The sequence below is a fragment of the Choloepus didactylus genome, chromosome 3 (genome assembly GCF_015220235.1).
Source record: "Choloepus didactylus isolate mChoDid1 chromosome 3, mChoDid1.pri, whole genome shotgun sequence".
Lineage (NCBI taxonomy): Eukaryota > Metazoa > Chordata > Mammalia > Pilosa > Megalonychidae > Choloepus > Choloepus didactylus.
The window spans coordinates 125,238,497-125,252,262 of record NC_051309.1 but is presented as its reverse complement, the minus strand read 5'-3'; the positions used below and the strand labels follow the sequence as shown (position 1 = coordinate 125,252,262).

The 13,766-nt window shown below is 34.9% G+C and overlaps 1 protein-coding gene across 7 annotated transcripts in view; it reads left to right on the top strand.

The window, feature by feature from the left end:
* Positions 1–2,141, top strand: part of NDST4 (N-deacetylase and N-sulfotransferase 4) — a 499,153-nt gene extending 497,012 nt beyond the window's left edge. For all 7 annotated transcript variants that reach the window (XM_037830542.1, XM_037830540.1, XM_037830541.1 and 4 more), the window contains one exon: positions 1,212–2,141. In XM_037830542.1, coding sequence (XP_037686470.1) covers positions 1,212–1,331 — 120 coding nt within the window. In that variant the 3' untranslated portion in view covers positions 1,332–2,141. The remainder of the gene's footprint in view (positions 1–1,211) is intronic.
* Positions 2,142–13,766: the final 11,625 nt, after the last annotated feature.

The following is a 13,766-nucleotide window of genomic DNA, read 5'->3' as shown; positions in this document are numbered from 1 at the left end:
GTTGGAAGTGATTCAAGTGTTACTATGGAAATAGAAGTACCAGAAGGTCCTTACACTACACCTTTGACCTCAATAATTTCAAAAGGGTTTCAGAGATCACTTTAATCTGCCAAGAAATCAATGTAATGTTCCCACTACTTCTATAAACATCTTATCCAGAATGTGAAGTGTTTACAATCTGGCTTAAGAGAAGAAATATAATGAAATAACTGGTGAATGGTACAAGATGAAATACAGCTGTATGAAATCCATTTTCATGGCATACACATAAATTGCTAAGGGAATTTCATGAAGAAAGACATCTATTTGTGTTAAAATATGGGGGTAGGCTTAAGGAGAAATGGTGGGGCTTCAACCAGGAGGAGAATGCTGTGTAGACCACTGCTACCTGTACTGACACAGGGAAAGTATTCGTCTCTACTATTTTATCAAACAGACCCAGAACTCTGTTCACTGTGTTACAATGTGAAGTTACATCCAGAAAGGAAACCCGATTCTAATTTTTCTGTTTCCCCAAAATCTGTATAAATAAAAGGTAAATGTAAAACTAAAACCATTGGTAAAATTGCTAATCTGTTTTTAACCATTCATCTAACAAAGGCCAATAAGTCTGGCTTGAATAGGAATGTAAGAATCACAAAGAAGATCAGGCTTCAGAGACCTTATAATATTTTGTGAGCAGAAAGTTCTTGATGATCTAAAATTTCTATTTTGACCCTGAATCAATTTAGAAATTTGTTTTGTGTAATGTTGCAAGTTATTTCATTAATCATGAATTTCAGATTTTATGGTTAAGTTCAATTTTATTGTTATCCTATGGGACAGTTTTACAGAAAATGATCAATTTAAAAAGAAATGTGTTTTTATCAGCTTACTTCTCTATATTTGGTTCACATCAGGCCCCTCCCTCATTCTGTTGCAGTATTATATTCCTCTCAACAACTTGTCTCTCAATGTAGACTTCACCAATCCTGCAATAAATATGGATATACCTGGGACTATTTGTATTTTACAGCTAAACTTTTGCCAGATTTTTGTGAAAGGTACAAATGAGTGAAACCTGAGGAAAAATGCAAAGAAATAAATATATAAATGTATTTTATAAACATCTACTTTGTAATAGAATTCCTTTATATAGGTTATATAGTCATGTTTGATGAACTGACTTCTTTCAAGTCTTTTTTTTTTTTTTTTTTTTGAATGCTTTACAGTCCAGAGTGTTCCTCTCCAATTACTACCGAGATCACAATGTCGAACTGTCCAAACTGCTACACAGACTGGGGCAGCCTCTGCCATCATGGCTGAGACAGGAGCTGCAGAAAGTGAGATAGCACTGGAGACCTGAACCAAGGCCCTCAAGACACTTTTCCTATTAAATAGAAAAACAAACCCCACAACTTTTAACCCCTTATCGCACTTGTGATTGTGAGCAGAAGACTGTGTGAATAAATTTCCCTCTGTCTTTTTCATAAAATGAAAACTGTTATATATGCACGCATTGGCAATGTCTAGCACCAATCCCCACGTGAGCTTTTGGGAAACAGTGTGGGGTTTTGTGCCATTAGCCACTTTCCAGTGTGGGAATCATAACACAGCTCAGTTTCTCTGTTAACCATAATGTTGCAGAAACTCTATGTATAATTGATAACCCTCATTATATGCAAGTGACAAATTAGAATCTTGAGGATAAAGATAAGGATGGAGGTATCTGTAAACGAGATTAGTAGTAATCTAATATCTCAATTAAGGGCTAACATTTTTTCCCTAGTTAATTTTAAAACAAGTCTTCTTTTGTTATGAAAAGAGATTATATTGCCTGTACTCTTCTATTTTTGAACACTTATTATTTGGTGTAGCCCACAAATATTTTCCTCTGTTGTTACTCCTCCTTATCAATTTCCCTGATTACTAAAGAAGTTGGGAAGTTGTAGCTTCCCATGTTTTTGTTTGTTTGTTTGTTTGTCGTTATTCTTCTGATACTGCTATTTTATCTAACAGGGCATGTTGCATTATGGTTCCAACAAAAGCTGTCAGAGTTTGGGGAACAAGGAATGATATTGCATACTCTGCATAATATCTCTAGTATATTTAGGCCGTCTTTAAATGGGTCCAGAATTTTACTATACATTAATCTAGGTATTCCCACCTTGACGATGATGTAATATTTATATATTTTTTCACTATCCAAGGTAGAAGACAAACTTTATTGATTAATAAGATATTGAATGAAAGTACCAAGCTCTGTTTACAAGTATTGTGAGGCACTTGTGCCTTCTATGTAGTATATATCAATCTTTTTAAGGCATGGATTTTTCATATATACCAGTACATAAACTATTGTAGAAGATTGTGTTTTTAATGCCTATTTTAAATATATGTATATAAAATGCAAAACTTACCTCTGCAAACACTACTCATCTCTAACCTAAACACTAATAAACAATCATACCACCCCCAAGTTAATTTCTAAGGAAGAAGTAAGGTCCTTCTGTCTTACAGTTATGGGTTTCTCTCTTATTTTGGGTTTATTGACATGCTAGCTAAATGTTTATCTCATTTGTCAATGTAGAAATTATTAAGGCTTATTATTCATTTCACTGATACATGACGAAAGAATTTCAGCAGAACAGTTAATCAAACTGGCTTATCCCTCAATCCTTCCTTCTTCCAGAATGATTTTTCTATAGGTTATAAATAATATTTCATATTCTTGTAATCTGAGAAACTGTGCTTCACATAATTCAATAGGAAGCTGAAGATCTTTTTTTGTTTGTTTTTGCTGCTATTGTCTGAAACAAGGAAACCAAAATTGGGTGTTCTAAAAGTGAATCAGGATTTTTATGAATTTGATTTGAGAACTCAACTTTGAGTTTATACTTCATTAAGGTTTTTGTTTGTTTTCCTACTGTGTCTAGAAGCTCTTTCCAAAAAAATTTTTTTTTCCTCAGGCATGGGTTAATATTAAGTCACAAATTATTACCCATATTGTTTCTCTATTAACTCAAATTGTCTGCCTTGTTCAGTTATTTAGGTGAGATTTTGCTTAACAGTCCATAAGCAAACTAACATCACAATACTTGTGTATTTAAAGCTCTAACATTTGATTGATTTGTTAATTAATTTTCCACTGTTTTTTAATCTAATCTTTTCTTTCTTTAAATATAGATCATCTTTTTTCCTTAAGTGGTACAACATATTTATAGAAGGAAGGAGAGTTATTTTTCATATCAAGTAAAATTCATTTAACTAAAGATTCTCCAACTCATCACCAGATTTTTAGAAATGTAACTCATTTTTAAAATTTTCCTGTTTACATTACAATTTACCAAATTACAGGAATCTGAGAGCAAAATTTCCCCAAACTCAAATAGTCTCATTTCCTGTGATTCATTTCAATCAGTGCGTACATTTTTCTTACTGTTTCAAGTTTGATAATGAAGAAAACAAAATAAATTTTAATTTTGTGACACATCTTCATCTTACAATAAACCATTTAGAGAACTCTGGTTTGGCAGATGCTTATAATAAATCAGAAACAATTTTAGTTTTAAGAATACCCTGATTTTTGCAATTTTTACCCACTGACTTCTTCTAGATTGTTGATTCAAGATTTAATATATGTAATTCTATAAAATTTTAAATAAATTCTATCTCATGGTCTTGAATGGCATATTTTTTTTTAAATTTTAAAGAACTCCCAAAAAACCTGTAATCAAGCTAGTTTCTTTTCTTCCATCTTTACTTTAGTCCAATTGTCTAACCCACAGATAAAATTATTGACTATTTCACATGGATAAAGGTGAGTGCAATTTTTGATCATGAAATTACATAAAAATGTTATATATGCTTGTCAAATGCTAGGTTTAAAAATGTCTTAAAATTATGTTATAGAACTCATCCAAAGCTAATTTTGTTTGTAATGAGCAATGGAGGCCCAAAGAGAATTAAATAAGACACAAGGAAGAATGCTGGTGAGAAAAATTTATACTCCTGCTATTACTGTTATTATTTTTTTTAAACAAATAGCTTTTCCTCAATAAGAGACTTTATTTGCCTCTATTTTAACAAACCCATTTTATATTTGCCTTATGTATGTTTGGTTCTTCTGTTTCACTGTTCTTATATGTTATAAAGCACACATATCTATGACTATTGATTTATTTTTAATTGAAGTCAGAACAAACAATTTATGGTGGAATAATAATAATAACATTCTGTTTTGGGTGACTGGATAATATATTTAGCACTTGCTTGATGGAAGTGCTTCAAAAATAATGCTGGCAATGATTTTAAAAAGAAAGGAATCTAATATTCTTGCATAGGGGATTTTTCTCTCCACTGCAAGAACACATCTGAATGATGGGCACATATAAAAACACACTCAAGTATGTGTATATATGCAAATGCATGTGCACACATGTAGTGTCTGAGAACTTAAGACTTGATCACTCTAATTATATTTTCTTGTGTGAGCCAGGTTAGAGGGTTGGAAAAGCAGAGAGAGAACCACGTATTTATCCAAATTGTTAAAATAATTGTGGGAGTACATGCATAACAAATTATCAGTTCTCACTTCTTCAGAATAAATACTACTACCAGTATGTCACGAGAGTCATGTTGTCTCTTCTCTAAAATCCATGGTCTTAATCAATAGTTGAATGTTTTTCCTTTCCTTTATCTTCCTTCACAACATACATACTCCCTGAGTTCCAAACATATAAGAATAAATAGGGAGTTAGGAGCATGAAGTTTGGATTCAGGTTCATGCTAGAGCTGCCAAAATGCAAAATACTAGAAATGGATTGGCTTTTACAATGGGGGTTTATTAGTTCACAAATTTAGTTCTAAGGTCATGAAAATGTCCAAATTAAGGCATCAAGAGGTAGCTATCATCTCCAAGGAAAAGGCTGATGGTATTGGAAACACCTCTATCAGCTGGGAAAGCACGGGGCTAGCATGGTCCTTTGTTCCCAGGTTGCACTGCTTTAAGTTTCTGATTCCATTGGCTTCTTCTCTTAACTTACATCTCCAGAGGTCTGGATCTGCATTCACTGTCTTAAAAACTCCAGTAAACTAATTAAGACCTGCATTGAATGGGTGGGGTCACATCTCCATGGAAATAATCTAATCAAAAGGTCCCACCCACAATTGGGTTGGTCACATCTCCATGGAAACAACCTAATCAAAAGATCCCACCCACAGTAAGTTTGCACCCACAAGATTGTATTAAAAGAACATGACTTTTTCTGGGGGACATAAAGGATCCAAACCAACACATCATCCCAGTTCTGTCTTTCACTAGCTGTTGGCCTTGGGCTATTTATGGAACTTCCCTGAGTCACAGTTTCCTTTTTCTCTAAAATGATGACAATAAGAGAAACTACTCATTATGTTGTTGGAAACACTAAATTAGACAATACATTTAAATAACATAGCAGGAAGCTTGATGCAGTTTTGTTGAAACATGTTAATTAAAAAATAATGTATTATATTCCAACAACTCTCTCTTCTTCATCAAACAAAAATGTTTCCTCTACTCCCTCAAATTAAAAAGCAAATATGCCTTAAATGAATAATTATATTTGGTCAAACAGGAAACTGTCTTCCCCACCACTATCCAAAAATATTTTTTTTTCTGCACCCTACTGTTGTTCCAATGATCAACATTTACAGCTAGTCCATGCCACCTCAGACCATTCATTATATTGGCATCCCTTTAACCCTTTGCCTCTAAATTAATGATAGTTTAATAATTAGCATATCTCCCTTGTACCTTCTTTATTTGTCTCTCTTCAATTCCTTTTCAATCCAACAGATATTCTGTCAGAAATAATAATGTTCATAAGAGTGATATAGTGGTACAACTTCCTCAAGCTAAAGAAAAGTCTTAAATTTAGTAGAGGATATTTACAATAAAATATTAGCAGTATCAATCTCTAGATACTTGAAAATTACAAGAAAACTTTTTCAAATTCTCCGTAAGTATTTATCTCCAATTTTACCTCTTCTAATAAGATCTTTTACTACAAGAATGAACAATTGAATAAATGCACTTTACTATGTTTAAATATATTGTTTTCTATCATATTTATTCATGAAGCATTACTATTTTCTGCAAAATAATACCTAAATGTGTTTAGCAAGTTTTGACTATTATTTTGGGAAACAGGACCAATTTACTTAATCACCTTCCCAGCCCTAATATATACCATCAACCTTCTTGTTTTGCTCTACTCATTTCTGGGAATGTTATTCATGACTTTATCTTCCAGACAAATGACTACAAAATATTTATCTTGAGTCTCCAACTTACTCATGAATACCAGACCTATTACCCACCTTATATTGTTCATCTCCATTTAAATACCTGCCTGACACCTCAATTGAGTACATCCAAAATTGAAATCTTCCTGTTCCCTTATCCCCTCCAACCTGATTAAAATGGTCTCAAACATGCCCAAGTTGCACTGAATCTTTTCCTGAATATCTTTCACTAACCCAGTGCTGCCCCATAGAAATATAATACAAGTCACAAATATTAATGACTTACATAATTTAAATTTTCCAGTAGCCATTTTAGAAAACTATGGAAACTTGAGAGTAATTTTAATGTTATTTTACTTAATATAATATATCCAATTCATTGTTTCACCATGTCATCAGTATAAAATATTATTGGGATATTTATATTCTTTTTTCATACCAAGTCTTCAAAATATAGTTTGAATTTTATACTTACAGCACATATCATTTACAACTCACCAAATTTCATTGCTCAATAACCACATGAGACTAAAGCCACATATTGGACAGCACAGCTCTAACCTCTACTTTCTACATCCACTGAATTGATGTTTTTATTTCTCTCTAAATCATCCATACACTATGGATGGAATGGTCTTTATAACTAGTTAATAAGACCACACCATTCCTCACTTTAGAAGTCTTCAAACATTCTCCAAACCTAAAGGAAAATATGAGAATTCAATGTAGTCTATGGAGCCCTTTATGATCTGACTTTGTCTACCTGACCATTCTTACATCATGATCTTGTAAAAATTGCATTCTAAATTCTAGCAAGAACAATGTGTTTGCAAATTTCTACTTACTCCATGAGTTTTACCTCTCCAGTTCTGTACATTCTACTGCCTTGAACACCTTTTGTTATTTCTTTGACCAATCTGCTCACCTTTCAAGTTCCTACTCAAGCATGACTTTCTCTGAGAAGCCTCCTGGAGTCACTGCAGGAGATTTGGAACTTCCTTTCCACCCTTCTGTAGCACCTTATACCCTTCAGAGACTGAGCCATCTGAGCAGGGCAAGAGCTAAGGTCCTTCTGTCCAGTGGAAGGTGTTAACACATCTCCCCCAGTGTATCATTTGCACCAGTATATTTTCATGGAACCTAAGGAGCCTCTAGAAAAAACAAGTTTAAATCCTGTCAGAAATTCTGATACAGATTAATATGAACATACAGAATTTTGTGATATTTCAGAGAAATCAAATTGAGGACCTAAATAAGAATGGCCTTAATGCAAGGTGTCTAGCACACTGATCCTGATCATAAGAAGGTTTCAATATTAAAGAGGAATGGTGATAATTGACTCTCTATGGAACTGACGCTAGAATTAATATGCAACCACACTAGCATTCATTCAGCATTTAGGGGGAAAGGCATATATGTGTGAATTGGAATTGCTGATTCACTAATAGGTTAACCCTTCTAACCTCAAGCAACCTGATTAAGGAAGTCCTTTCCCTACCCACCCACCTGCCATTCCTTCAGCTCTAATACTCAGAAATATCAAGCCTCTGAGCTTCACACAAGTCAATGAGGGTCTGTGAATTTAAGTTGTATCAGAAATCTTCCAGTTACCCTGGCATTAAGCCATCAATATCTGAGCACTGGTGATATGTTTAGAGCTATACTCTTAGCAGCTAGTCTGATGTTCTTAGATTACACCATTATTATTGCACCTACATTGTATTGAAATTTTTCATGTCTGTCTACATGCTGAACTGTAAAGTATAGAGAGGAGAGGCGCATTTTCATTTTTGTGTCTCGAATGCCTAGCACATTATGTAGCACAGAATAAGAGCAAATAATTGCAAAATGAATGTGTGGATGACTTTATATCTCTATACCTGTGGGAAATTGAAATTTAATTTACAAGCATAAAACTTACAAATATGAAGTCAGTCTATTATTTATGGTTCAAAAACATTTATTTTCAAGGCTATTTTGGTTTAAGGGCATTTCCTATTCTTTAGAAGATTCTTTATATGGGTACATCTAAGTCTCCTATGATAGTTTAATAAGATCATGTTCCCACTTAGCCAAACAAGTCCAAATTGAGCATCCCAAGATGCATCAGAAATTGAACCACATTGACTGTTGCCCTTTCATATAGGCTTAACGATCACACAATGTTGCTTTCTACAAAATAGTTTTGTTTACAATCAAAGCAAAACCAAGATCTGTCTGTCTACAATGCACTTAGTGTGGTGAAAGTGCATGACTTACAAGAAGAGTTCAGTATATTGAAAGGGTTAAGAGTTCTCTGATTTGGTATTTAACCATTAAGGCCCTTGTGTTTTAAAGTTGTATTTTTTTTTCAACATTACTAATAAAGACAATAATATTAATTGTTTAATGATTACTTTAAATGTCTGCATAAAAACTTCTAAGAAAAAGGACAGGTGGAATTGATATGTTATAAAGACTCTGATACTTTCTCTTTGTTTTGAACTCAAGTAGAATTAAAATATCCCTAAGTAATCAGATATGTCCATATAAAGGCAATTATATCTAGGACAGTCTTAATTATTTAAGACTCCACTACCTTTTTCTTACATTTTACAAGCCTTTTCAGAAATATAAGCAATATAATGGGAATATGACATTAGCAGCAGGGTAAGAATATATTGCATATATGAGAAATCAGGAACCAATCGACTAGGAAACAAGAGAATCACGACTGCATTCTTGGGGCTGACAAGGACCATTTCCAGATCGCATGGGTGGATGTAAAAGAGAAAATCACTATAAACTGGATAAGTATCAACAGTGTTTTCAGGTAAGCAACAGAAAATTCAACTGCTTGTGTCACAGTGAAAGAGGTGGCCTCCTGGTACGTGGGCCAGGCTGCACAGACATAATGAGGGTGCATAAGGAGATGAAATGTTCCATTGAGTTTATTTTCCTTCTTTCCTCTATTATTTTTTGTTGATGAATATGGATCACAAGTAAAAGATATAGTAGTGTGTGGTGGGGAATGTTGGCTGGGACAGGCTTATAATCTACTTGGCATTTGAAGTTCAAAGCCAACAGACTTCGGTTGTCAAACTTACTTAAAATAAATCCTCTTTCCTCCATATTCTGCAAAATGAAGCTGTAGATGGATTTTTCTCTCTGTATCCCACAGCAGCAGAGTCTATATATTAAACTGTCAAGTCTAGACCAATTGTAAATCATCTTGCATATACCCAGGACATTGCCAAGAAATCACACAGAGTTCTTACCCAGAAACTTTTTAATTTATGATAAAAATTAAGCATATATAAACCTATAACTATGCCATGAAGTGATAAAGAATGCTCTTTACGGATAAGACCCTAAAAACACTTGGATCCCATTTCGGTAGTGTGGAAGAGCTAAAAAAGAAATACAAAAGATTTAGGTAAAGAGTTAAGCCTTTGTCACAGGTGACAAACCTACAATATATGCTAACTTCAACCACCTCCTCTGTCCACCACCTAAAACCAATATAAATATTTATCAAAGCATTTACCCAACTTGTACAAACCCCTCATGAGTTATATGATAAGTTCCATCAAATTATTTTAAAGTATCTTCACTCAAAAGAAGTATAGTTTAGTAATGGGATTTGAACTCTGAAACTGGACTGACAGGCTCAGATTTTCCCTCCAAAACTTACTAATTGCATGTTCTTCTTTGAGCATTTTATTTCCCCTCACTATGCTTCCATTTCCTTATCTTTATGCTGCAAATAAGAATAACACATTATTATTATGTTGTTTAAATTAGAAAAAATATGTAAAAGCACCTAGAACAGTAGCTGGTCCATAGCAAGCTCTATGAAAGTGTTTGCTATTGTTTATTTTATGTATTTCTATTTCAAGATATAATACACATTTTAAAAAATGTATTTAAAAGTCTTGGTTTCAGGTGGGAAAAGATGGTGGCATAGGGAGGTGTGGAATTTAGTTAATCCCCTAATCAACTAGAAGATAGGAACAAGTAGAAAATAGTTGGGAATAACTGATAACAGGACATCAGTGACTGATCAACATCGTACACCAGCCTGAAATGGGTGTAACAGCTGAGACCGCAGCAAAGAACTGTAAGTAAAGCTCCCCAAACTGCAGAGCTGGTGCCTCTCCCCCACCAGTACAGCAGGCTAAATTGCAAAACTTTGCTGAGGGAAAAAGCAGCAGTCCCTGCTGAAAGCAAGGGAATGTAGCTCAACCAAGTTCCAATTACAGTTTTAGTTAACAAATTTGGACTACTGAATACATGCTATGAGCACAGATAAATCTGGAGCAAACAGGAAAGGAACCCAGAGGTTTATCCTGGCAGAGAGGAGACAGGGCTGATGGAAAATAATAATAATAATAAATAAAATAAAAACAGAGGCTTTTGGAGTCCACTGAGCTCAGAATACTGGAAATGGGCTGTGTCCCAAGAAAAGGGACACACAGAACCGGGTACTAATTCTGGTTCTTGCCTGGTGATCTGGTGGGCTGGGGACTGGCTCTGAAAGGGGGGCTTCTTACTTTTTTCCCTTTTTTTCCTCTCATTCTAATTAGCTCATTAGAGAAAGCCTCAGGCAGTTTCAGTTGTTAGCATTTGCCCACACAAGGGTGCAGTTAAGATAGAGAGTCAAAGGAAAAACTCAAGTATAGGAGACAACTCCCCAAGGGGCTTAGCTTTCCTAAGAAAGGGGGAGGGGTGGAGCCCAGCTTAAGTGGCAGCCCTCCCTCAGAGAACTTAGACCCCAGGGTCTGGGGCTGGGGTGGGGGAAGAAAGAGCCTAAGCTTGGATTCTAACACTATTGGTACCTAGCCAGGACAGGGTCCACTGAGAATTACATATACTGCAATTCCTTACACCGGTGGGGATCTGTGGGCTGACAAGTGCCACCTGAGAGGAAGGATAGGAAAAGCACAAAGCCTAGAGGTCTCAGAGGAAAATCTGACAATCTGCTGGATCTCATCCTTAGGGAAATCTGATACTGAATACATCCTCCTCCTGGGACCTGGGACAGTCTAGCCTTGGAAAATCTGATTGGGGTAATCAAAGAACCCAGATGCCTAGACAACAAAATATTACAAATCACACTAGGAAAATTGAAGATATGGCTCAGTCAAAGGAACAAACTTATATTTCAACTGAGGTACAGGAATTGAAACAAATATTCATTAATCAATAAATCTCCTAAACCAATTAAAAAATAAAATCAATGAGTTGAGGGAAGATATGGCAAAAGAGAAGGATATAAAGAAGACATTGGGCAAACATAAGGAATAACTCATAATCTGAAAAAAAAAACCAATTGGCAGAACTTATGGGAATGAAAGGCAAAATAGAAGACACGAAAAACACAATTGAGACATACAACAGGAGATTTGAAGAGGCAGAAGAAAAGATTCATGAAATGGAGGACAGGACAACTGAAATTCTATGCACGAAAAACAGATAGGGAAAAGAATGGAAAAATATGAGCAGGGTCTCAGGGGACTGAATGACAACATGAAGTGCATGAATATACATGTCATGGATGTCCCAGAAGGAGAAGACAAGAGAAAGGGAGCAGAAAGAATAATGGAGGAAATAGTCATTGAAAATTTCCCATTTGTTATGAAAGACATAAAATCGCAGATCCAAGAAGCATAGTGTACCTGAAACAGAATAGATCCAAATAGACCTATGCCATATTATCAAATGTCAAAAATAAAGAATTCTAAAAGCAGCAAGAGAAAAGTGACCCATCACATATAAGGGAAGCTTGATAAGACTATGTGTGGATTTCTCAGTAGAAACCATGGAGGCAAGAAGGCAATGGTATGATATATTTAAGATACTGAAAGAGAAAAAGTGCCAACCCAGAATTCTATATCTGAAAAAAACTGTCCTTCAAAACTGAGGGAGAGTTCAAAATATTTCTAGACAAACAGACACCAAGAGAGTTTGTGAAAAAGATACTTGGTCTACAAGAAATACTAAAGGGAACACTACAGGCAAATAAGAAGAGATAGGAGAGAGAGGTTTGGAGAAGAGTGTAGAAATGAAGACTATCAGTGAGAGTAAAAAAAAGAGACAGAGGAAAAAATAAAAATAAAATAAGATATGACATATAAAACCCAAAAGACAAAATAGTCAATGGTAGACATTACATTGTGTGAAATTAGCCAGAAACAAAAGGACAGATACTGTATGGTCTCACTGATATGGACTAATATTGATGAGTGAAAATTAAGAGTTGAGAATACAGGTTAACAGGAGATAGACAGAGGGTACAGATTGGGCATTTGATGCTGAAGAAGTACAAAATGTTTAACAGGATTGGTTGTACATGTCCAGAATTGGAATGGAGAGCACAATAGTGTGTGATGGTTGCACAATATTGTAAGTATTCTGAACAAAGATGAGTGTGAGTACAGTTGAAAGAGGAAGGCTAAGGGCAGGTATGACATCAAAAGAAAAGACAGAAGATAAAGGCTACAATTATAACTTGACAAAACCTAGAGTGGTCAATTATGGTGATTAAAAGTACAAATATAAGAATGTTTTTAAATGAGGGAGAACAAATGAATGTCAACATTGCAAGGTGTTGGAAATTGGATGGTATAGGGGAAAAATACAATCACAATCAATGCAAGCTACACTCGATAGTTAATGGTAACTTTGTAAGATGCTTCCAATAATTGTAACAACGGCAATATACCAAAGCTAAATGCCTGTAAGAGGAGGATATAAGGAGTGATATAGGATTCTTGGTGGTGGTGATACTGCCTGAACTTTTAATTGTACTTTATTTTTATTTTTTTCTATCTTTTGTATTTTTATTCTTCATTTTTTTTTTCCTCCTTTTCCTCTTTCTTTGAGGAAGAGAAGGAAAAATCCTCATATAGATTGTGGTGCTAAATGCATAATTATGTGATTATACTGGGAATCATTGATTGTTTATTAAGGTGGATTGTATGATGTGTGAATAAAACTGTTAAAAAAATAAACAGAGAGATATAAGTGCTGGAGAAAATGTGGAGAGAAGGATGTACCCATTCCTTGTTGGTAGGGAAGAAGAATGATGCAGCCCATCTGGAGGGCAGTGTGGTGGCTCCACAGGAAGCTAACTATGGGGTTGACATATGGTCCTGCAACCCTGTAATTGGATATATACTTGGAAAAACTGAGAGCAAGGACATGAGTGGACATTGCACACTGGTGTTTATGGCAGCCGTATTCATGATTCACAATGGATGGAGGTGGCCTAAGGGAACATCGACTGATCAGTGGAATGGTGAACTGCAGTGTATACATACCGTGGAATACTGAGTGGCGGCAAGAAGAAATGAAGTTGTGAGGTATACACCTAGGTGAATGGACCTTGAGGGCACTATGTTGAGTGAAATAAGTCAAAATTGAAAAGATGAACATTATAAGGCCTCACTCTTATGGACTAACTATAATGTGCAAGCTCTTAGAATTGAATCTGAGAGCATAGATTATCAGGGGAAGACTTA